The 26,015-nt window shown below is 42.8% G+C and overlaps 1 protein-coding gene across 1 annotated transcript; it reads right to left on the bottom strand.

Moving 5' to 3' along the window:
- Positions 1-126: 126 nt before the first annotated feature.
- On the bottom strand, positions 127-19,983 carry GPR68 (G protein-coupled receptor 68). The gene is made up of 4 exons (XM_082762668.1): positions 19,702-19,983; positions 18,526-18,615; positions 11,477-11,596; positions 127-2,758 (listed from the first exon to the last, which is right to left on the bottom strand). Exon 4 carries the CDS (start codon positions 2,614-2,616, stop codon positions 1,540-1,542), a length of 1,077 nt encoding a protein of 358 aa, XP_082618794.1. The 5' UTR covers positions 2,617-2,758; positions 11,477-11,596; positions 18,526-18,615; positions 19,702-19,983; the 3' UTR covers positions 127-1,539.
- Between the last annotated feature and the right edge of the window lie 6,032 nt (positions 19,984-26,015).

Below are 26,015 nucleotides of genomic sequence, written 5' to 3'. Positions count from 1 at the left end.
TGGGGACATGAATCCTTTCTGTAAAAGCAGAGGAGAGGATCTGTAGTCTCACAAATAGAATCTTGTGAGCCAAAGCCATAGTATAGTTATTCCAAACACAAAATGAACGAATATAAAAAGAAAATAATAAAAACATTATTTATTAAACACATCACCTAATTACTTCTACTATTGCACTCTCAGGGTGGTTTCCAGAAAACTCTAAGAGCATGCTGCCTTTTAAAAATCACAGACAAGCGAGGCTGTGTACAGTGACATATTTGAGATACCAGGTATAGAAGGTCTGTCTGGACAATCTTTTGACATTAAAAAGAAACAAAAAAAAAAGTACTACTGCATGTTATCAACTCTGGGTTGCAGAGACAAAGGTGTTTCAAGAAATGCTTGAAATTATAGAATAAGTGAAAGGATGAGGTAATATTCATGGTGTAACAGTTATAGATATGAGAAATTATGATGAGATAACAAAGAAGAAACAGGATTCATTAGTAGAAAGAATATATATATAAAAAACACCCCACCAACAAAAAACTAGAGAGGACTTGGTTGTAGAAATACTATTACAGAGCACAACAACCTCATCTTTAATTATCTCCAGGTATTCCTGTACTTTGTTTCTGTCTAAACTAGAAAACATTATGGATCATTCTCACATCATATTTCTGATACTGTATTTACTGAACAATGACGAAAGCCTAAGCTATAATACCTATTAGTGAAAATAGAGTTTGAGCAGAATCCATTTAGGAGTTTCACTGACAAATCCACTATTATTTACCTGCATGGTGACACGAGAGACAAGATTTAGAAGGACACAGTCCAAATCAAGGTTCAGGAGAATTTTGTTGCAACTAAATTAATGTTTGAAGACAATGATTCAGAGAAATGCATGGGTTAAATGCACGACACATACTACAAACCTCCCGTTCTTTTTCAAGTCTACAAATTCAATTATTTATTCCAGTCAGAACCAAGAGATCTCATACCTCTGGAAGTCAACAGAAGCCTTATGACGAGTTTCAACAGTCAATCCACACATTGAAGGTCTCAGCAGATGCTGAATTTCTTGTGCCTGTTGTCCCAGAACATCTCACATTATTTGATGAGTTGTTCTAGCAAGTTGGCTCTTGCAAAGTCTCTGCACACCTTTAAACTAGCTGGAGAAGGAGTTATTTCAGAGAAGTACATAATGCATTGCAAAAATGCATCATTTTTTTCTTTTCAAAAGAACTTATGGGCATATTTAACTTGTTCTATCTCCAACCTTTTCAACAGACTTTTGAGATTTTTTTTTTCTCCTGGTGCTGCAAAAAGACAGCAGTTAAAGAACCACACCATGAGTAGTAGCTTATTTCAGTCAATGCCAGGTGACTGGTTTTGAGTGGTACCATAACGACAACAGACACAATTGTAGCTAAGGGCACCTCACTATATTGCATTGCTAATAAGCCTTTGGGAGGTAAAAGTTTAATACATAGATAAATCAGATGGATACATACAGTCATGCATGGACATTTTATGTGTCCTTTTTGATGAACGCTATAAATAGCCCATGTTAATTGAAGAGTCTTCCATTGTTTCAGTAGCATCACGTGATTTTTGTAATAACCCTGGCTGTTGCTCATGTTGTGGCCTGTTGGGAGTTTCTGGAGCACTCAGCTGATAGGATTCTTTCATCTCGGTCTTTAGACATCCTAAACATGTTAAACAAGAGTCTCGTATCTTGGCAAAGTTATGGTAAGTGCTTTCACTGGAAAAACAGTACAATACTGGGTCAGCAACACAGTTAAAAGTAGTCAACAGGAGAGAGGCATGGTAAATGTTAAATATTTTGTCAGCAAATGAGCAATTGTTCTCAAACACGCTGCGAATTACAAGTAGGATATGATACGGTCCAAAGCACACTAAAAAAATGAAGACAGTGCTTGAAACCAGGCGTTTAATTTGGATTTTCTTATTCTTTTGAGTGCCATGACTCTTATGGACAACTCTTAAAATCCCACAGTAAGAGAAGGCCAGCAGAAAGAAGGGGAAAAGGAAGCCAGCAGAGAAGCGATAGTAATTGATGTTGTGCTCCCAATCTTTGATGGGGTAATGCTCAAAGCATACCACATGGCTCTCGGCATCCATACTGATCTCCCCGTGTGTAAAGACAAAACAGCAGGTCATTATTTCTTTGGTCCAGATAACAGCGCTCACAATCATAGCTGCCTTCATTGTCCGAAACTGGTGAAACCGGAAAGGGTGCACTACTGCTAGGTAGCGGTCGATGGAAATGCAGCAGAGGAAGCCCACGCTGATATAGATATTCTCATACAAGAGGATGCCACAGATTTTGCACAGCAGTTCATCATAGGTCCAGTTGTCATGCTGTAAAACGTACTGGATCCAGAAAGGCAAAGAAAATATGTAAAAGAGGTCTGCTACAGTCAAATTGCAAAGGTAGATACCCAATTCATTTTTAGCCTTGATCTGTAAGTACCCGTAGTACAGTGACAGGCAGTTGGCTGGCAAGCCTATTATGAATACAAATATGTATACCACAGGGGATAATGTCTGGTGGATATTATGGTCAATAATACACTGTTCGGTTGCATTGTCTGTGGAATTCACCATCTTCTACTTCTCAACGTGTATCATTCATCAGGGTCCCAAATGAATAGATGGAGAACTTAATTTCATCCGGTTTCATATACCCCTTATTTCATCCACACAAACTTCAGGTTCAAGTGATGACTCGCTGCAGGATGTTAATAACCTGGTGGTAAAACACATGAAAATCTTAAGAATATCATTATCAAATCATCGGTTTTCAGTAAGATGTGTTTTCCTAGTACTAAATTTTTTTACAGTCTTTGATAGAAGATAAAGCCTGTCTGGGAAATCATGATTCATATGAGTAACTCCACGTACTGTGCACATAAACAAAATTTTCTGTCAAAGAATTTCCAAGCGATTTACAAACATTTGTCACTTTAGCTTTATGAGTATCTAAAAGGTGAAGAAATATCATCTCTCTTTTGCAGATGAGGCACAAAAGCAGTAATCCAATCTGTTCAAAATGGAAATATTTCCCTGGCAAAGCAGTAGTTCACTCAGACTTCCTTGGGGGATGCAAGGTGCACAAAACAGTTGATTTTTAATTTCCATTACTTAAATTTCTCTTTAGATAAAAAATACCATAGAATATGCAGTTCAATCCATCAGGATGACTAAACTGGAAATTTTAGCAGTCTCTTTTGCAGTTAAGCATAAACACAGTCCCAAAAGCAAGCTGTCTGTTGGAAAGACACTTTAAAAATCTGGCATAATGTCTCTATGGTCTTAGTCCTACAAAATAAGCTATTACAAATTCCTTATTTGCCACAGACTCTCAAAACCACCCGTCATTATCTGTACACATGATCTTCCTATTTCATCTACACTGAAGACGAATACAGTTGTTTTCACCCAAAGAATCTTCTACAACCCAAACATGTGCTTGTGCAAACATTTTACGTACTGAACTATTACTGTTTCAAACTCATAAAAATCTCTGCTGACAATGGGTTAGCACCCAGTTCAACCAGGACAAGAGTTAAGCCTTCAGCCAGCCCACAGAGATTAAACCCTAGACTAAACGAAGACTCACCCTTTTATCACCTAATGTGATACGCTCAGTCACTTTGGCACAAGTGCTCAGGACTAGGAAAGAGCAGGGCAAACTGTGGCCCAGTCTTAGGGAGATGTATACTTTATGTGACGATGCAAGATGGCGAGATTAGTTCTTTGAACCACTACCAGAAAATGCGCAGTTGTAGCATGTACTTGGGTAAGGTTAGCAATTTATATGACCATCATAAAGCTTCAGTTAATTTGGGTTCAAAAGGAGACAGCACTGTCAGGGACAAAGATAAAGACTTGTCGTTCTTTCCCATTTACTACCCTAATTTGCATTTTTCTTTGTGTCTCCAAAACTACTAAAATGTCTAAAACTGCTTGTGTAAAAGACTGGTGGAGTCTAGCCCAGCGCAAGCTCTGTTCTGCTGCTCCTGTGCTCCTGCAGCTCCTTCAGACTGCCCCTCCACTAGGCTGGCACAACAGTGACCACGGACATAGCGAGCACGGCAGCAGAAATGCTGTGGAAGGGACCCAGTCACTGACACCTCTGGTTTAGTTTGAAGTTTGCTCCAAGAGATTGCCATAAGCTTCCCTGTGGAACAACGATGGCAATGTTAGCGTCGCAGATGTGTACAGAAATTCATCTGTGAACTCACATGCAGATTTCCCAAAGGACTGTTACTTAGGGGGCATTTTTACTCCTCTAGCACCATCCAGCACACAGTGCTTTTCTCAGTGGCTACACACAGCTGCCATGCAGCTTTTCGGTCAACAGGAGGTCTGGCTTCAAGCCTGTGAGCACCGTGCACAGGATCTGCACTGAGACAGGTTTGACAGCCTCGCTATCCCACCTCACCTTCTCCATTCCAGGACTCCAGGCCAAGCACAACTGTAGTTGAGTTTGTATTTGGTACAATTTCTTTAAAATAATTTGGTGACTTTTACAGGTAAGAGTTTGTCTGCACGGAATGATCATCATATCCAGTTACAGCCTAAAATGCCTAAGAATCTGGGATCCATCATCTATCCTAACAACTAAAAGCATCCAGTCAGTGCCCAGCTGCTGTTGATAAGACCAAATTGATAATTTAAAAGACTGTAGAAAGTATTTTGAAGGTTGTCAATACCTTTCAAGAGTCAGAACTGTCTTTATATGTTCATAGTTCAAGAGCTCTCTGTTTTTTCAGTGTTACCCAGTAGGCAAAAATGGGTCACAGTGTGAGAAAAAGCAGATGTACTCCACAGTTGCACTGTTTTTTTGAAAATGCTTCTTTTCCTCTAAGAACTCAAATTGTTTTTATTAAATTATGTTTATGTCATGAAGAACATGACTGTAAAATTCATATCTGCTTAGCTTAAAAGTCTGGCCAGAATGCGGAATGTGAAAGACACAGAAGTCTTATTGATATGATATTGTTCTAATATAATACACACTTCTGATTACAGTAATGTTTCCTGCTCCTGGAGGAAGTGCTGGTGTGTGCTGTTTTGGGGCCAGGAAGAGAAGGCTGGCTGTTGCAAAGCTCCAGATTCTCTTTGGCACAATAGCTGCTTTATGCTGCTCTTCTGGTCTGTGGATGAAGTGAGCTTGGAAAACTCCTTTGTTTCAACATCCTCAGTGTGTGGGCTCTGAGACACCTCAGGGCCCTCTGACCACCTCGTGCCTTACCAGTGACAGCTTCAGTAGCCAAATGGGAAATATGAAGGTAGTTTACCTTTCCCCTTCTTTCCCCACAACCCAAGTACATTAACATAGCTCTGCACTGGCCAGGAATGAAACTGCGTGCTTTTTCATCAAGACTGGTATCAAAACACTGCAATGAGGGTGTCCAACGGATGTTGTGGAAGAACAGCCTTTAAAGACCACTCTGTTATTAGGAATATAATACACAGTAACTTACAAGCTCCCTGGCAAACTGGAAACTGAAGGAAAGGCGATGCAGGGGATAGGAAAGACAAATAGCTCCCTCATTACTTACTAAGCCAGCCTAGATAGTAGGAGGAGAAAAATGAAAAAGTTGCTGTAAGAAAAACATCTGGGGTGCAGATAATCATAAAGCTGAAAGCAGCTATGGATGGGAACACACAGGCATTCCATTTAGACAGCTTTAATATGGAAATAGTGCAGCTGTGTGGGTTTTTTTAGAGCTTAGTTTATGTAACACCTCCAGTATCACGAGTCCACAGACATTTCCAGGCAAGATTTCTCTCTCTCTCTCATATGCCCATGTCTTTTCAGTGTTACCTACCTAAGCCCCAGTCTTGGCAAGAAAACCTGTAGATGAGCTCCAAACACTCCTCTTGTTCTTGGATGAAAAATAAAGCCAAGGATCTCCGGGCTTTGGAGAGCTTGACTTTTTCTTGTCTAAATAAGCCAACTTTCATCACTCACTGACAATTCAACAGCAGGTTCTTTTTTTTTTCCCAACCCCCTTCGTACCCTAGCTGCTGACAAAAGCATGATTCCCACCCTGCACTGTGAACTGCAGAGCAGCTCGCACCTTCAGTGCTGTCTGCTGGTGATGGCAAAGGAACCAACCCAGAACCACTGACAATAGCCTCTTCAGCTCAGACTGAGTAATAGGATGGTGCCTGGCTGTTGTTTTCTTTTTTCTTCTTTTTTTTTTCCCAGTTTCAATGAGCATCACTACAAGATTCTTCATAAGAAATCTGTCTATGGTTAGATCTACACATTTTTAGCCAAAGGACTTCCTTGTACACATTTGCAAAAGTTGTGCTCACAGCTTGTCTCATCCACAAAGCACTCGTTTCCCTGAGCAGGGAGGACAATGTGGCTGTGTGCTGTTACATGGCAGTAGATCTCTTGCTGTTTAATCTGTCCTTCCACCTGTCATACATCACGAACAGACCTGAGTCACTTGGCTTTCATAGCAAGACTTGGACCATGCTGCACATCTTGGAACCAAAAATCTGAGATTGTTTCAGTTTTGGATTTGGTTCAGATCATTACCTACATAAACACTGGCCTTTAAACCCCCACACTAAACTTCCCCCAAGGCTCAAGGGTTTGTCAGCGTGGTGCAATGCTGGTTCACAAAGCCTGAAAGAACAAGGTCAGAGGAAGGGGCTTGGAAGCAATGAGTAGTAGCAGAGACCAGGGAGCGGTGGAGCAATGTAAACTGGGCAGAGACTGGCAGGCCCAAACCTGAGTGAGGGTTAGCGGGGCGAGGTGGGGCGGCTGTGAGAGCTGCGATAGGAAAGGCAGGATCTGAGAGAGGGGAAATGGCACCTGGTTGCTGAGCATTCCTTCCACAGAAGATAACTGTGGTTTTATTACTATTTTAAGAGGTGCTTTCTGCCCCTTCTTGCCTCCTCCGCGCGCTCAATCATCTTGCTGGGGTGATGCTCTGGCTGAAAGAGAGTAAAGAAGGAACAACCATTCCTTTGTTATCACCTTTCTTTCTGAAGACTATCAGGTTCCTAGCTACTTGAGAAACCTAATACTGTTACACAAAATCACCCCAAAAATGTAGAATAAAGTGGAAACTGGGGAGCATGACTAAGGCTGACTATGAGGAAATGGCACAACAATGCCTGGATTAAACCAGAGGAATGATGAAGTAAAAAGGTCACAAGTGGAAAGAGCCAAAAAAGGCAATAAGGATGTTTCTTTTCTTTGCTGGCCAGAGTATCCAATTATTATTGGAATATCCCATTTCTTACTTCCCCAAGAAAAGGAAGGGAAAGGAAAGACAAATACATGAGGCAGAAGCAGAAATTGTGGATCTAAACATGGCTGAAATATTTGCTGTTATTTTTCTTTTCAATCTTCAGAAGCAAAATCGTGACGCAGTATCTCACTTAAAAAAAAAAAAAATAGGAGAGAGGCACAGACAAAGCAGATAAGCAAAGGCCAGCAGATATTTTAAAGTCTCTGTGCAGTCCGAGAGAATCAGCTAGAGCAATTTGTGAATTACTGTGGATGATGTTTCAGAACTTACGGCAGATTGGGGTAAAACAGACATATTGCTTGTCTTGAGAAGAGTGTTTGGAGAATTACACCAGCCAGCTCAGCTCCAACCAGAACAAGCTGTCAGACAATCGGTACACATACATGGGTATTTACAGCAGTGACTCACAGCTGCTCAGACTCACCCCAAGTGAGTCCTGCCGTACTTCAGGAGCAGAGTGTGGGCTGGGGCTGGCAGCTGCACGCACCTCACACCCTTCCTTGGGGAGATGGGAGAAGCTCTGACCTCAGCCCTACCTGCCTGCTGTCAGAGGGCTGGCTCGGGCATGGATGGGTGCTCTTTTCTCTGCGTCATGCAGCCTTATCAGGCTGCAGCTCATGTTGCTGCTCCAGGGAGTGGAAATCAGAGTTGGAAGGGATGAAGGACAGTAGTGGAAGCTGGTCTCATCTCCACTGATTAATCCATGAACTTATTGCTTCCCATTCCCTGCAACCATAAGCCTTGCCTCATGCAGCCTCATACCCAAATGTCATCCCAGACATGGCAGTACCCCAGCCCCCAGAAAAAATCCCCACAGCTCAGTGCCATCCCTGTCCTCACAGCCTCTTCAGCCTGGTTTCAGCCCTGACAGCCCCCTTCTTAACAGCTGTAGCTCTCATGATATCATAACAAGTTATTTCTCACACAGAGTCCCATGCACCAGGGCTAAAGATGTATGGAGGAAAAGCAGGACTTGAGAGAGAAGAATTAGCAGCTGCATTTCAGGGCTGGACAAAGCCAGGGAGGATGAGGGGGAAGAGACGGGCAGCAAGAGCAGCAGCACTGCTTTAGAGATGCTGCAGCAGTAAGAAACAGACGCATGGATTCAACATGAAACAGTAGTGTGGGACCAATCTAATTTCTTTCGTTGATGAGGTATGTGTCTGAATTGCTGGAAAGGAAGCAACATATGTAGAGCATCTTGATTTCATAAAGACTTTTGACACATCCCAACGTGCATTTTCAGTAACACCTGGGAAACTACAAAGGCATTATGCTTACTGCCTGATGCGTGATGCAATCACAGTCAAAAAGCAGTTACCTGTAGTCACTGTTGATCTGGAATGGTGGATTGAGTTGGGAGCTATTTGCCCTATTCAGGATGCTAATTATTATTTTTATCTATTCATAGGACATCGATTCATAATTTCATAATTTTTATCCTGTTAATATTGGGATAGAAAATGCACTTATTAAATCAGAAAATGATACTGAGTTGGGAAGGAATATGTAACAGTCAGGATTTAAAATGATCTTGGTCTGAAAACAAAATTAAATCCACCAAGGACAAATGCAAAATTACCACGCTTGGAAAGAAAAAAAATCTGTCAGTATTCAGTGGGGAATATCTGGTTATGCAGCAGGATGGCTAACAATGCACTTACAGACACTCTGTTACTGTTCAGAAGAAAAGAATTACAGTGGGATGTAGCACTTACAGGGCATGAAGCCAGGTGCCCCCTCCAGTCACCACTGGTAAAGTCTGTGGAACCTTTCTCACTAAGAAATACACAGGAAAATTAGAAAAAGTCCAAATGTTTTGGGCTAACAAACTGTATAATCCCCATCTCTGTCTCCACAAATTCAAAATTATATCGCCTTACAGATGAGCATTTCCTGCAGGTAAATGGTTAGTGTTTGTGAAGCACTCAAACGTCATACCAATGACTGCCACAGATGAATCAAACCAGTGGGCTATAGGACATTTATTAAAGGTGGAAACAATTCTAGTGAATAAGGTATTTTATCCTTGCTGAACACCTGGGAGAAGGCAAGTTATTACACAGCTACTCATAAGGGCACAATGAAAAGCCATGGAAATGCGTGCAAGTTAGTACTGTTACCTCAGGGACCTGAAACAGCAAAGCTGCAGTGCTGGGACACTTGCTCTGGGCAGATCAAAGGAAGAGGGTGCTGGCAGGCCTGGAAGAAAACCAAGGCAATGCAGGTTGACTGCATTCAGTTTCTACAAGAAAGGTGCTCAGGTTTGGCTCAGGCACCCCAGTGGGGCACTGGTTTTGTTGAGGTCAGATAGAGTTGATATGACTTGTATTAAGACAGAAGTCCAGTAAAAATTACAATTTTTTCATTAAAGGTCATAGCCTGATTTAAATGTGCAAGTAGAATAAAAATTAGGTTGCACTGGAGACCTAGAGATTAGTCTAGAGACTGGAGATTTCTAATTGGTGACCCCAGAGCTCTCAGTAGTGCTGCTCACTTTCTTTCAGTGCAGCCAGTTTTACATGCAGCATCAACGTGACTTTTCAGGGAATACAATTAATTTCTCTGCTGACCATATATATATATACGTAATTGGGCCAGTTTCTAAACCTTTCTCATTGAATCTGGAATCAAACATAACGCTTGAAAGATAAATACCAGAGTTCATGGTCCCTAGGAGCATGAGGTATAAGTCACTATAAGAGAAAGCACACAGAAATACTGTTTTTGTCAAACTTCTATGTGACGAGCAGTTGGCTGCAAGGAGTTTTACTTCTGTTTTCTGCTGGCTTTGTCATCTGTAAAGCAGACAGGCTACCTCAGAGATTCTCTGCTGTACTTTCATTCCTGATTTGTTTCAGTCTGCTTTTTTCAATAGAAGCACAAACTCTGTACATCCTATTTGCGAGAGAGTCTTACCAGGGGCATACAGTAAAAAACGACTCTCTGTTTTTAACCCTCTGAAACCATCTTACATAAATTGGGGAGAGAAAAAAGAAAAAAAAAAAAAAGGCAAGAAAAACCCCCCAACCCAACCTCAATTTCTCAAACTGAATTCCCTTCTAAACTTATTTTAGGTCTCCACACAACCCATTCCATATTTGTTAACTTGTGAAGGGAGTCGTCTAACATGAATCTCTGCATACAACAATAATTATTCCTCTGTGTGTTTGTTTCAGTGGGAGGAAACCATAGAAGTATTCCAATAATTACAAATCACTTTACTTTTGTCATTACTGTATGACTCCATTTATAAGCCTATTGTCAAAGAAGGAAGCCAGCAACATTTTTTCAGAACCCACATAAACAAAAGACTAATTAGTCAGCACTGCCCAATTTTCCCTAGCACAGACATGCAATTATTCACAGTATTGGGTAAATCACTCCATTTGCTCAAACTTTGATATCTTGGGAATTTGTCTCAACTTCTTCATTTCTGTTTACCATCAAATTTCTCCAAAGTCTGAAGTAAGCTATTTACATTAAATATTTCATCACTAAAACTTTGGATGCCATGTGAACCACAATGGTGGTGTAGTTCAGGGTTTCATGCCCATACATGTCACTAGGAATTGATAATGCTAATTTGAGTAGCAGTTTCATCTTAAAATCCTTGATTCATGAATCTTTCATCTTCTCCTAGTACATTAATACTTGTTGAAAGCACTAGATTGGACATTGAATATGTTGTGTATGATTTTTTTTTAAATAATATTCCACTACAATGGTCTAAAACAGTATAGTTCCAAATATTGCAGCACATTAGCAATGGCAAATGTTTACTCCTTGCTTCTCCAGTAGTTAGTCCCATCTTCCTCTACCTCAAGCTTTACCACCTCATGGAGTCTTCTAGTAGAGAACATTTTAATGGCTTCATTTGGTGGCTTAAAGGGTATCAGGTATGTCATTAACTGTTCTACAGAATTTTTCCCTGGCCACCAACAGCTGAAAATATTGACCTATGCAGCTAAATGTAAGCGGTGTGGGCTGACTGATGCAAGGCAGCTAGAAGCCAATGAAGATAGTCAATGTATATTAGAAATGAATTAATTCATATACTTTCACAACCTCTGAATTTAGTTCCAATGCTCACTTCCCATCATGGTAATGTAGTTTAATTAACTTAATTAATTAATTTAACAAGTGCCTTACAGTGGTGCACAGGATGGAGAGGTAGTACTCACCACCTGCTGAGACTTCCCAATGCGATATGTTTCCTCTGTGTTGGTTTTCTCCAGGAGTATATTGTTGACTCCAGTTCAGTATGTGATCATTGCAACCTCCTCATCCTTCCCAGTGTTCTGCTGTAAAATACAATATGCTTTATTAATGACTTCTCCTATCAGATGCAATACATATCTCATATACAGCAGTTTGTACGTCAGTTAAGAAGAAGACTTGGTGTTCTAATTAAAAGTACAAAGGTTAGCCTAGGATGATAATCTGCCGGGATATTCAGGGTATTTTTTTCTGAAATATTGACATTTTCCAGGAAGGTAAATTTTGCTTTTCAACAAGTTCCCCGTGCCCTCTCCATGTATAGACTCTGGGGTACTGTGTAATACTGAGTTACTGGTCCGTGGTACCTTAGCTCTCTTACAGCACCCAAAAGTGCTCAGCTGCTGCCTTTCTAGGTGGTTTCCTGCTTAACTGAAAGTTCGACTTATGAAGTAGGTTGAATGTAGAACATTTAGGTTTGTGGTCCATACTGATTCAGCTGTTTCTTACAGAGCTTCATTATCTGCAGGCTTGTTTAGTCTATGATGGGGACAATGATGAGGGCAAACACAGCGAAAACCTTCAGACGTGATAAAGATTGTTGCAACGAAGGAAGCGTGCTCTCTGGTCTCTTTCTTCGTTGCAACGAAGGAAGCGTGCTCAGTCTCCAACAAGAGACTGGCTTAAACACAACAAAAAAAGTTTCCACTAGCAAAGGTAAGTGGAGCACTGGGGTAGGTGGTGTGTGGGATGTAGAGCTGTCTTTAGCAAACATCTTGAGGATGGTCCAGCTGATGCCCCTTGAAGGCAAAGAAATGTTTGGAGAGCTCTCAATACCCTCCCCTATGCTCTTCTCTATTACTGTTTGTCAGGTGATGAGGCACATCAGACCCTCCTGGTGACACGCAATAGCATGAATACAAGCTGTGTAAATCTGACATGAAGTAAAACCATTTCCCCAAAAAAAAAAAAAAAAAAAAAAAAAAAAAAAAAGTTTTGAATTAAATCATCATTTGGGAATTTTTCCCCTAGAAATTAAAGATATTTGGAAGTAAAATCTACATGACTTTACATGTACAAAAATACAATTGAATATATATATATATATTTTATTTTATATATATATATATATACACATACATGTATATATAAGTTCTGCTGCTGTAGCATTTCTTTGCACGTTTGCCTTAGGACTTCTTAGATGAGGCCTGTCCATATAAAGGACAACTTGATGTTAGGGGGTAAGGAAGGCAGAGGGGACAATAAACACACATTGTCCCACATCTCAGACTGCTTTATGTTCTTTACCTGGGTTTGGGGTTGTTTTACCAAACGCAGGGTCCAAACAACTGACTGAGCACAGGGAAGTGCTGAAAAGAAACTTCACTTTGGAAAATCCCTATTTATGGTAATAATAAGTTCACACTATGCGTATTTTCAGGCGAGCAGTCCAACTAATAGCAGGGAGATGAATCATATAACAGAAATTAGTCATGCCACAGTTGTCTCAAGCAGTTGGCTCATAGCTTTTGAAAATGACCCTCATCTGCCCCCTCCTTCCTGCTGTTAAAGATCAGCCAGGTGGATGACGTGACCCTCCAAGATTTCACCACTGCGCTAGCTCCTGCTCTCAGCATACATCTTCTGGAGGCTGCCTGGATGTACAGGGCAGTGGGTGGAAGGAAGCTCCACTTGCACCACTTTCTGCATAAATCTTTAATCTCTCTGTTCCTCAGAGAACAACTCCAAATCTTCCTTTCCCCCAGCTAAAACCTCAGCCACCTCAGCCTCTCTCTCCCATAAACCTCCTCAATATGGAAGCCAGAACACTGCCCTGTCTCTGCCTCACAAGTGGGCAAACAGGTAACGAACAGCTGCAGACAATAGAACTGCTCGTAATCCCGAATCTGTGTGCCAATCCTCATTTAAAGCGAGCTGCGAAGAAGAGCCAAGCCTAAGTAGGTCTTACGAATTAGAAACCACACAAGCCATGATCAACAAGCAAAAATACCAGTGAGGAACAAGGACTGGAACAACTGTGTTGTAGGCTTGGGACTCAGAAATAGGAACTTCTCCCTCCTGAAGTAAATGGGCTCTGATTCATTTCACCATCTACAGTCTCGGAGCAAATCGCCTCACTCCTCTGATTCATTTTCCCAGACTCTGTCTGACTCTTTCCTGAAGCTGCAGCCTGCTCCGATACCAGCACCGCACTCCCCCGGGCAATGCCAAACATCTTGCCAAGAACTTAGCAACTGAAGATTTAGGTGATATCCGCACAGCATTTCAAACACTGCTACCTTCCTTCTGCTGCCAGCATGCCCCCTGCCCTTCAGCACTGCCACAGGCCCGTGCCCCTCAGAGCAATGCTGCCAAGGGAGCTGTGGCCCCACACACGGGGCCCTGCGATTTCTGAGCGGGCTGAGCGTGGGCCGCAGCCCCCTGGCGGCCCCCTGTGCTGGTCGGTGCTCGCACTCGGCTGGACAGAGCACGTCAGGTGTTAGCCCATGCCTTGGCCCAGACACCTAAGGTGCCATCCAGATGTAGCTGACGTGCACTGACAGCAGCTTGCTCTCCATACCCACAGGCACTTGAAGCAAGTTAGGGACCAAAGGAGGGACTAAATTCTCCTTCTGCTTACATCTGTTATAATATCATTGCTTCCAGACAGTGTAATTAAACCTAAGTATCAGAACAACATGCCCTCCGAACAGAACCATCTCATTAACAGAAAGTAATTAGGGAAGCTAATCCCACTTAGAGCAACCAAACGCTCTGTACAACTGTTCCCCTCCCTCACTTATAGCTCACTGGGCAGAGCCGACTGAGCAGCGCTGCTGACGAGCAGCAACTTGGACGAGCAATAATCAACTCATCACATTCAAAATTCAACTCATCACATCTGGCAAACACCAAAGTCTGTCTGGGAGAAAAAATTGACTTGCCAGGTGTAAGTGAAATGTGGTTGAAGCTCTGCTGCGTCTAAAGAGATTGAACAGATCTCCGGTCAACGTTTTCACTGTTGCATGCCCCAGCAAATACTGACACATTCAATAAAAGCCATCAGCTCTCTTTTAAATGCTGTTATCTACATATATGATTCATTTTGTACAGCAGAAGTTTTAAGACATGGAAAAGTAAATAGCTGTTTATAGTATTTGGAGATTTTTCACTTCCTCCCCTCATTTTTCTCTAACTTCATTTGTATTCCTCTGTTTGGTTTCACTTTAATCACAGAGACAGAATTCACGACAGGAAATAAACCCAGTCTGTGCCAGCACCTAGCATCGCGTGCACTGTCACCATGTACCGGGTTTGTGTTTTTGGCTTACGCTGACCCCATTGTGTGTGTTTCAAACGTTTCTGTTCTAAATCCTGTTCTTCGAGCCTAGTACACCATCCACCCTTCCACACAGTGCTGTTTAGCCGAGCTTGTTTCCTTTCAGCCTCAGCTGAGTCCCCTCAGTTCAGCCCGTTCTGTATTTTTTTGCAGAGATGGCATGCATGTGTGTGTGTCTTCAGATAGTCCCCGTCTAGCCTGTAGAAACGTAACTCTTCTAGCTATCCCTTTTTGCTGCCTTTAATTAAGCTTCCCTCTTTTGAGCAGTTTCTTTCTTGGCAATTAGACAAGTTTCCAGAAGACCTAAGTCAATATCCATATCTAAAGCTTGTTCTGTAATGTTATTTCTCAGACTTCTAACGATTTTGTGCCTTGGACAAGGTTTTCCTCTGTATTCTTTCCCTCTTTGCTCTCACTCCCTAGATGACCACTGCAAACTTCAGTTCTTTTCACTTTTTTTTTTTTCTTTTTAACTGGAAGATGCAGGACTCCAGCAACCCAGTCCCCAGTGGAAATATCATTCTAAACAAAGCACTGGCATCTGTATCTGCAGGCTTCCTTATATTTTCATTTCCTGAATTTTCATTTCCTCAATTCTCCTAATTTTCATGTAAAAATATTTTGTTACTCACATGATTTTAAGTGCTAGTACCTTAACTTTCGTTACAATTTAAACAAAGCCTAGCTTTCTATTCTATTCCTTCACTTCTGAGCATCCTCATTTCCTGATGTACACGAGCCCTTATTCTCTCCTCCACTTTCCCACTCATACCTCTGTACCCCTGCCTGGCCTTGCAGAGGGTGTAAGAAGCCTTCCTCAGCACCCTGCTATTGAGTTCTTGCACTTCATCTCTCTGCTGAAGAGCCAAAATGTTGTTTCCAGCCACTCTCCATCACACCTTCAGATGACACCAGCGTTCACATGAGCCACGACTACCTGCCTCCCCTTGCCAGAGCCCCTGTCATTTTTGCCGCCTCTCTCTTTGGGAGGCAAGTCACAGGATCCCCTCTGGAGTCACAAACTCAACATCCACATGCTTGAAAAGTGACTACCCTTCTCTTATCTACTCTTAAAGAAACAACCTGCCCATGATAATGGTATTATAAATCTGGGAAAAAGAGGTTCAACACAAAAATTGAGAAGGTAGTTGAGGAACCATGACCTCACAGAAATGGAAAAAGCTTACTTTCTAGAAAGGGATAAAGTTTATTTCATAGCATCAGAGAAGCAAGCTATGGCAAAAGTAACAAGCTTCCTGTAAACCATTCACACTCCCCAGCATTCACTCAAGTATTTTTACAGGGGAATTCTGATGAGTTATTGGGTAGAAGATGGACAAGCTGCTGTAGGAGAGGTGGGATTCTAACGCTAGTCAGAAATGCAAGCTTTGCATTGGTGTGGAGGTGTAAGATTATCTCTGAAATTTGGACACAAGTTCAAATTCCAAATAATGTTATGCCATGATAAGTTAAGGCACCTTAGTTTAAGCCTCTTCCTAGTTTAACAAATAATTCCTACATTGAAAACTATTTCTAATTGCTTCTTAAATGTAGAGCATAAAATAGGTACATACTCTTATTAGATATGTGCATAGACAATAAATCATCAGCCATCAGGGTAAAATTTCTTCTTCCTTTCACAGAAGGAAAATAAAATTATTTGGCATTTTATTCAGGTGTCATTAAAGTGACTGAAGTTTGATAGTCTGATTGCATTTGCTTTTGTAATACATTCATTCTTGATCTCTCACTCCTCAAAGCTCGTGTGTCTTTACTGTCAGCCAAGAGCAAACAATGTGAGAGAAAGGAAATTTGAAAGCTTGCAGAATGAAGCAATGATGTTCAGGAATGAGAGATTAAGCTCATCCTGCAGCAAAAGCTGCCTGTAGCAATTTTTAAGTGGAGACTATCAGGAGGATGTCTCTTGTGGAGCACCAGCAGCAGACTGCCCTCTCCGTTACCTATAGACCAGAATTTCTATTTGCTTCTGGCACAGTGACAGGTCTGTGCATAAGCATCCCCAGATCAAACCCCAGGACAACCTGGCTGCAGATGGATTTGTTGCCACAGAAACAATTTCTGGTGGGAGTGCTCCACAGGGAGGAACAGAGTTTTGTATCCTTCAGGTGAGCCCATCACTCAACCTCTCTCTAACAGAGCTTTTTAAGCCTAATATTCAGTCTTTTTTGCTTTTTCAGGCATACCAGCTGTAGCTTCCAGATGAAGTGGCAAAGTTCTGCTTTTGCTACCCAGTAGATTAACAGAGTTCAGAGCATGGTTTTTAGTGGAGACAAAGGAATGAGAATTTGGAGACAAATTACAGAGGATGCATCCCTCAGAGCACGAAGTGCAATGCTGTTCCTAGCTGCTGATTATTACTAATACCTTCACTTAAAATTATTGGCCAGTTTCTCCTAAACATTAAAGCTGTTCTGTGTCTTTTCAAAATCAAGTACCATCAGCTGTCAGGGACAGCAGCTCTGCAAATGCTTCAGCTGGCAGAATAATTGATAACAACTGTTAAAAGCCACTCAAAATAAGCTTTATAGGAAAAGCACATCTCTTAGAAGAAGCATCCAGCTAATTGTAAGGTAATCAGCATCACCAGGCCGCCATGTTCTATTTCCACAGGTTTTGTTTAAAAATAATTAGAAAAGTTGTATAAATGCCCTCGTGAGACTGAAATAACTTTTTGTTCAGTTATCACTGCCCTGACATAAGAACAGGCAGCAGCAATAAAGCCCCAGCGAAATGTGAGTGTGCCCCCAGGTCAGATCTAAAATAACTAGCAAGGACAAACTTTTCATCTCCATGAGCTGTTCAAACAGGATGCCAGTAAAACTCGCAGTGACATATCTCCTGGTTACTCTGAGTGACAGCAACCACAGGGCTGCTTAGCAGAGGCAGATGTACGTTGATATGTACACCTCTGAACACGCATCCCCTCCTAACTGTGCTCGACCCCAGGTAAGAAGTTTCCAGTCTGACCTCTGCGCTGAGCCATCCTCCAGGCTCACAATGTTAGCTGGCACCTAGCTCAGCTGGGATGCATCCTTCTCAATTCTCCCCTTTCCCCTCCATCTCTCTTCTCTCTTTTCCTGCTGTCTCATGTTCTTTATAGTCCTCGGGTCTCAGAAGTAAGGGAGTCATTTTTTCTCTGCCAGCCACAAAGTGAGTTAAATAAATCCCACTGCAGATGCCAACTGAGATTTTTTAAATGAAATATTGGAACCATCACTTCTTTCTTAATTAAAAACTGTGATATTCAAATCACAATGCTGTGATGTAGACATTATCACCTCGCAACTGTGCCCCACTATCACAGAGCAATGTACTGGTCTGATTCTGTAAAACCAACGCTTTCTCATGGTGCACTCCCATGACCCTGGAAAGATTCCTAAAACTTTGGGGATTTACCTTCTATTTTCTTTTTGGAATTACAGCTTTATAGCACCAAACATAAGATCAGCTGGAAAAAGCTACCTTCTGCCTCTTCACTGATGTAACAGAGAGAGCTTACAATTGCATGCGTAGAAGCAGCGAGATATGGGGAACACCAAAATACAAGGAGTAAGATGGGGAGGCAGGAAGGATAGCGCTGAGGACAGTACATTTTTGGTTTGCTCAGAAAAGTAACAGAGGAGAGGACATCACATGTACGGGGGATTGACTTACTTCTTAGCAACTTCTTGATTAAAGCAAACTTGAAAGAAGAAGTGGTCAGATGTCATACTCTTCTGGAGGCAATGTGAACACAGGGTGTTACTGTGGAAAAAGTCACAGCAGGAGCTGATTAACAGACTGCTCAGAATGTCCTGAAATGCTCACAGTGATGGTGTCACATCTTATGAGCTTGTGTGTAGCCATTTTTCCTTGTCTCACTGTTAAATTTCCTTAAAATTTTACTACATATCTGCATATGTTCTGAACAGAAAAGCACAGCACAAGGCTGAAAATTCTTCAAAATTTTCCATTTCTCAACTCCCCATCCCCAACCCACAGCACACTTGGAAGTGGATCTCTCAGTGATTTACTTTCTTGCTTGCTTTTCAAAGACTGCCAAGAACCAGGAAAACACGTAAGTAACACAGGCAACCTACATAATGAATGTTTTTAATCCTATTAAAAAAAAAAAATAAGGCAGATTAATTTCTGATAGAATGGATTTTGTTTCACTAAACAAACCTTCACATTTAAAGTTTCTCTAGTCAGGTTCTGAACAGCAGCAAGAAAAGTGTCTTATCATTTGGAAAATACATTAATGGCAAACGTTTGAGAGACAAAGACAAATCTATATGGCTGTACACAGAGTACCTACAAGGTTTAGCAGTTTTCTGCAGGTATGCCTAACTTTTGGTTATGTCTTCAGGGGAAGTGAAATATTTAAATACCTTATTAGTTATTTTAAAAAATTTGTATCTAGTCAACTCCTACTAACTGCTCTGAAAATATCTACTGAAATTTATCTACCGGCTATTGCTCTTGTTCCCTGCTGCAAACACGAGACGGATTCTTAGTTTATCTTAACAATTCCCTCTCATCAATACAACTTCACCATTTGGCTCTCCTTGCACCTAATTGGAACTCCAGAAAGTTTTTTTTGGAAGAGCTTCTATTTGAAGTTTTCCACTAGTGGGAACTTGCCAAGGAAATTTATTTTGAAGTTGTGAATTTTTGGACACATTGCTTTGGTTGAGTCCTTGGAATCCCTCCTTTGTTTTGCTTTGCTTCACTTTTAACAACCTAGCCAAAAAACTGTTCTGCCACCTTTCCAGGAGTCGTAACATTATATAAGCAATGACGGAAAAATTGTTTGCTTTTAAGAATGAATAGGTAAAAAATGACACTCACCTGTGAGCAGCTTATACAAAGATGGTTTTCCTGCAGAGCAAAGAGCAGAAGACTTCCCTTCTCCCAGCTTCTGCTCAGGCTGCTGGCGAGGCTGTCTTCCTCCAGCTGTGAGCGAGGCTGCCGGTGAAACAGTGCAGGGAAGGAGGAGGAGATTGTGTTCCAGCTCCTGTGCTCTTTATAGTACAACTGCAAAGGAGTCGAGTCAGCCAGCCCAGCCCTCTCCTCCCGCACCCACTCATTCATAAATGAAAGAGATGACAGTGCCAGAAGCAGACACTGAACACAGAGATGGGAACGCACACGGAGCTGCTCACACCCCTGCCTACCACCGCTGGCACAACCGGCAGACACCGCGCTGCAACCACAGCAGCTGGTGCAAAACGGCTGCTGCGTGCAACTTATCTGAGCACACACAGATGCTGCCTTGTGCAGGCTGTGTACTCTCACAGAGTACACAGAGCGTTACAAAGTATACAGAGCATCAGCGCTGTTATTGGTGTTATTTACAGTAAGCTGTTCCTAGTTCTCACTGAGATCAGACCTTCGTTATGGCCAAACACAGCCCAAGCTGAACTCTGCACAAGGGAGCTGTTGCCCTACATGTGCAAGAGCAAGGTCTGGGAGGGTGCTTTTTCCTTCCTGTTGCACAGCAAGAGAGACTGAGGCATAAACAAACTATACAGTTTGTCCAAGGTCATTCAGGAAGACTGCAGCAGATGCAGAAGCTGGCATGCTGCTGACTTGTACCACTGCTCTTATTCCCGCATCGGGGAAAGCTGCCCCTCAGACTGTGCATTAACCTGTCCATCACTCACACTGAAAGGCACTGCTCCTATAAAAACAGATATGAATTACATCACTGAAGCTGGAAACAAAAAGTTTTTTCCCTGTTCAGACCATGAACTGATGCATAACTCACCTGATGTGGTGCTCTCCTGTGCTGCTGTAAGGACACCGGTGACTCTGTGTGCTCAGGACAGCGCCTGAGGAGTTCTGTCTGCTTGCTGCACGGGGGTGACAGAGCCCCAAGGGTGGCCAGGGACCAGAAGGCAGGAAACAGGAGTCTTGTGTTGGGTAGTCCAAAACAAGAAAATGGATTCTCTATTTCTATCCTGGTGGAAAACACAGAAGAACATACGCAGGTAAACTTTAAAAAATAAAAAGAGGAAAAAACAAGGATACAATGGCAATTACAAAACTTGGAAATCCTCCAGGAGTACCCATGGCTAACGTCAGAACCAGCATCAAAAATAACTCCTCGTTCCAAACACAGGCAAAGGGCCCTTCAGGTATGACAGGCTACCAGATGGCAGAAACCTTCCTGTGCCAGGGCCTCTGCCAGAGCAGAGAGCTAAAATTATCTGCAGGGTTAAGGGGCCTCTGTGAGTTTTTGAGGAGGGATGCAGCAGAAAAAATGCAAAGTTCTTGAATGTGATCTGAAAAGGCTGCAAAAAGCACTGAACAGTCCTCTGCAGGCTCGCTCTGCAGCTTGGAGGACGGCAGAGATGCAGACAGCTTACCGGGCTGAACGGGCCAGGCACAGGCCCCTGCGAGCATGGCCAGAGACTGATCACCTGTGCAGTATTAAAGAACGTGAAGGCTTAGTATCAAATTTATCAGCTCTCTCAGAGCTCTCCCCAGCCTGCATTTAGTCATAAGAAAATCACATGGATTGGGATCTTTCAGGAAGCAAAGTAAAACTTTTGTTTCAGTGCCCTGTGATGCACACTTACGTACCCTTAGATATTGCAGCTCTTTTATTAGTCTCAAAGAATTTATAACGGATGATATTAGGAAAATGAAGTGCAGTTACTTCCTTAGCGATAGGTGTGCTACTCTTCAGTAAAGCAGTGGAAGTCACTGTTGGCAGCACCTCTTTTCTAGTTCCCACCTGGGCTGCAGTTCTCAGTCACACAGAAGTGCAAATGTGCTCAAAGACATGTTAGATGGATGTTTGATACATACAGGTGCTCAGAACATCCAGACAGCAGAGCCTTGGCCATCAGACACCATACATGTCCATTACAGTGTGCTTAAAAGGCAATACTTGGTCCACTCACCTGGTAAGCAGGCCTTGCAAGTGGAGCAGCAAACATCCTTTTCCAAAAATTAGAGCAAAATCAACTCCAGAAAAATCTTGGTTTGCTTTTCTTCCATCCAGTCATTCTGTTTTGATTTCCTCAACATGTAGATGGTGTAAGACAGATCAGTGAAGTAAAGGGATTTGGTGTCTCTGGTCATCTCCTTCTCTGTTACTTCCTGGGAGGCAGAACACAGGCTCCAGCACACACACACAGCAATTGCACTTTGGGATCTATTTAAAACTCTAAAAATGAAAAGAAATGACTGTAGCCTTTTATCTTTATAAATTATACAGCAGCTATTAAAGCTGACAAATTGCTATTATTTGGTGCAAGTGGCAATTTTTGCTTTTTGCTTGCTTTGGTTGAATAATTTTAATGTTTCTGATGATTAAATAAGTCCGCTGAATTGAGTAACTCTTGGCTTGCATATGTGTTAAAACCAGAGGCAGCAGGCTTCAAAAATAACGGAGCTACAATGCACAATAAATGTCAGAGGTACCACAAAGAACACATTGAGAAGGTGAGTGAGACCACTTCCTATCTCTGAGGCATGAACAGAGGAAAAGATGGACCGTCACCAGAGGCCTTGCAGAGGGGCCTGGAGATGTTGGAGCTCTGGGCAACCACCAGCAGCATGAAGCTCCACAAAGCGAAACACTGGGTGCCGCACCTGGGGCAGGGCAGTGGGACTTCCTTACCCAGAGGGTGGCCAAATGCTGGAGCAGGCTTCCTAGAGAGGTGGTTGGTGCCCCATGCCAGAGGCATTTGGACAAAGCCCTCATCTGCTTTAGCTTTGGTTAGCCCTGAAGCGGTCAGGCAGCTGGGCCAGATGGTCTCTGTAGGTCCCTTCCAACAGAACTGGTCTATTTTAGCTTCTCTTTATCTTGTTCTCTTAAATTACCACTGAGGAACACTCTGCCTCTCATCTGGAAATGTCTCTGTTGCCTGTCTGCGCTTATTCTTAAAAGGCTTGCACTGATTTCAAAATCTTAATCTTCCATGTTTCTCATGCATTTATTTGTGTTCTTCTGGGAATGGACACAAAACACAGGCCATTGCTACCTCTCTCTATATTAATTATTTAGATGTCTAAGGATTACTCATGCTCTTAGACTTTTCTTTCGTAGACCAAACAACCCCATTCTTCACAGGCCAGGTTTTCCAGACCTCTTCTCACCCTGGTCTTATTTCCAGCCATCAGCTTCCTTCTCTGAGTGTGTGCTGGTGGGGGCCCCTTCTGACAGAGCTGGCTCCATTTTATCCCAGTTACCTCACCTGTGCATCTCCTTCAAGGGCCAACATTCCCCTGCAAGTTTGATTTAAATCCTCTCAAGCACCCATTTCTGTGACAATAGCAGGGAAAATAGAGGAGGCCTCTCCCCCCCTCTCTGAGTGCTAATCCACAGGCACCATTTTGCTAAATTCACCTCCCTCTCCCAGCACCAATCTGTTTTGTGTAGCTGAGAAACAAGGACTTGCCGCTGCTCTTCTTTCTGTCCTGGTACTGTCCCTGGAGCCCTTGCAGGCCAGCTCTGAGCTGCTGGGGGGTGCCTACACAACACAGAGCTGTGCGTCAGCCGCCTGCGCAAGCGGGAACAACACTGCATATTTAGCTGCAGCCCACACGTTTCGCTTTATCTGTCCTCCTTCTATTTTCTTTGTTTCTTTTCTTGCCCCATTCTTTACTGCATCACACGTTATTTTTAACTTTTCCTACAGGTCTCAGTTTTCACCTTGAAAATTCCTGCAGGGCAGATGCACAGCCCCCTGGTGTGCACTCCAGCTGCTCGGGGAAGATGCAACCATCTATCCCCAGAACGTGCCCCATGTGGTGATCTCAGCTCCAAGAGTTCCCAGTGGAAAATGCCATAGCCCAGCACACATCTCACAAACACCAAATAAGCTCCATCATTTAGGAGCTTATCCTTTCCAGCTCCTAAAGGGGCCTCAGATCTCTCCCCTTGCCCCTGTGCCAGAGGCTGTCTGTCAGGTAGGATCTGATCTCCTCCCTCTCAACATCCAGCTTCAAGGGATCCCCTAGCTTCCTTTTGGAAGTCTGCGGGCAGATGAAATATTCTGTAAGCAGCTGGGAGAAGTCTCACGATTGCTAGCCCTTGTTCTTGTAGCGGACTTCAACTTGCCAGATGTCTGCTGGAAATACAACATAGCAGGGAGGAAACAGTCTGAGGTTTCTGGAGTGTGTGGAAGAGAAATTCCTGACACAGCTGGTGAGAGAGCCAACGAGGGACAGTGCCCTGCTGGACCTGCTTGAGAACAGAGAAGGACTCATGGGTGATGTGGAGGCTGGAGGCCATCTTGGGCTCAGCGATCATGAAATAATAGTTTTTGATTCTTGTAAAAGTAAGGAGTGGGGTTAGCAGAACTGCCGCCCTGGACTTCTGGAGGGCAGACTTCAGCCTGTGTAGGAGACGGGTTGGTGGAGTCCCTTGGGAGGCAGTCCTGAAGAATAAGGGAGTCCAGGAAGGCTGGGCATTCTTCAAGAAGGAAATCTTGAAGGCACAGGAGTGGGCTGCCCCACGTGTCAAAATATAAGCCAGTGGGGAAGGAAACAGCTTGGCTGAACAGAGAACTAGGAAGAAACTCAAGAATAAGAGGGTTTATGACCTTTGGAAGAAGGAGCAGGCCACTCAAGAGGACTATGATGTCACAAGGCTATGAAGAGAGAAAATTAGAAGGGCCAAAGCCCAGACAGAGCTTAATCTGGCTACTGCCATTAAAGACAATAAAAAATGCTTCTATAAATACATTAACAACAAAAATAGGATTGCGGAGAATTGCTATCCTTTATTGAATATGAGGGGAGACAGGGTGATGAAGGCTGAGGTACTTTCTGCCTTCTTTGCCTCAGTCTTTGGCTGCAAGACCAGTTGTTCTTCAGGTACCCAGTCCCCTGGTAGATAGGGACAAGGAGCAGAATGAAGCCCTCATAATCCAAGAGGAAATGGTTAGCAACCTGCTAATTTAGATGTACACAAATCTATGGGGCCAGATGGGGTCCACACAAGGGTACTGAGGGAGCTGGCAGAAGTGCTCACCAAGCCACTTTCTGTTATTTATCAGCAGTCCTGGCTATCCAGGGAGGTCCCAGTTGACTGATGGCTAGCAAATGTGACACCCATCTACAAGCAGGGCCAGAAGGAGGACCTGGAAGATTATAGGCCTGTCAGTCTGACTTCAGTGACAGTGAAAGGTCATCTTGATCATCAGATCAAGACCATCAAGATCAAGCATATCATCTTGAGGACCATCACACAGCACATACTAGGCAACCAGGTGATCAGGCCCAGGGTAGATCCCAGCACGAATTCATGAACAGCACATCCTGCTTGGTGAAGCTTAACTCCTTCTATGACAAGGTGACCTGCTGAGTGGATGAAGGAAAGGCAGTGGATGTGGTCTGTCTAAACTTTATTAAAGTTTTTGACACTGTTTCCCACACTGTTCTCCTGAAGAAGCTGGCTGCTCATGACTTGGATGGGCATAAGATTTGTTGGGTGAAAAAATGGCTGGGTGGCCAGGCCCAAAGGGTTGTTGTGAAAGGAGTTAAATCCAGTTGGAGGCCAATCACAAGTGCTGTACCCCAGGGCTCAGTACCGGGCCCAGTTCTCTTTAATCTCTCTCTCTATCAATGATCTAGACAAGGGAATCAAGAGCACCCTCAGTAAGTCCCCAGACGACACCAAGTTGGGCAGCAGTGTTGGTCTGCTCAAGGCTAGGAGGGCTCTGCAGAGGAATCTGGATAGGCTGAACCGATGGGCTGAGGCCAACTGTATGAGGTTCAGGAAGCTTGAGGAGAACTGTGCCTCAATGCTGTGGGGAATACAGGGCCTGAATGTTCTTGAACCAATATTTCATAGGGCAGAAAAAGTCCCTGGTCTTCAGTAACTACAGTAGACAAAGTATGAAAGCCCACAGTACTCCAGATACTGGCTTTTCCTCTCCAAAAAAACATTGGTACAAAGAGATAACACTAAAAACAACAGACCAGGGTCACTAATTAGCTTATTTTTTGCTTTTCATCTCATATTCAGTTTTAAATTTGCTTGAGAGTATTCTGTCTTCTTCCAGTCTCTAACAGGTTAAATCTGCTAAACACAGTGAGCAACATTTCTCTTGATTTTGGTTACAAAACTAAGTGGGTGAAATTTGATCCAAATAAAGTCCTGTTAGTATCCACTACAATTTACTTGCCAGATTATATAACAAGAG

This window comes from Aythya marila (assembly GCF_965140915.1).
Source record: "Aythya marila genome assembly, chromosome: 5".
Lineage (NCBI taxonomy): Eukaryota > Metazoa > Chordata > Aves > Anseriformes > Anatidae > Aythya > Aythya marila.
This window is presented reverse-complemented; position numbering and strand designations above follow the sequence as displayed.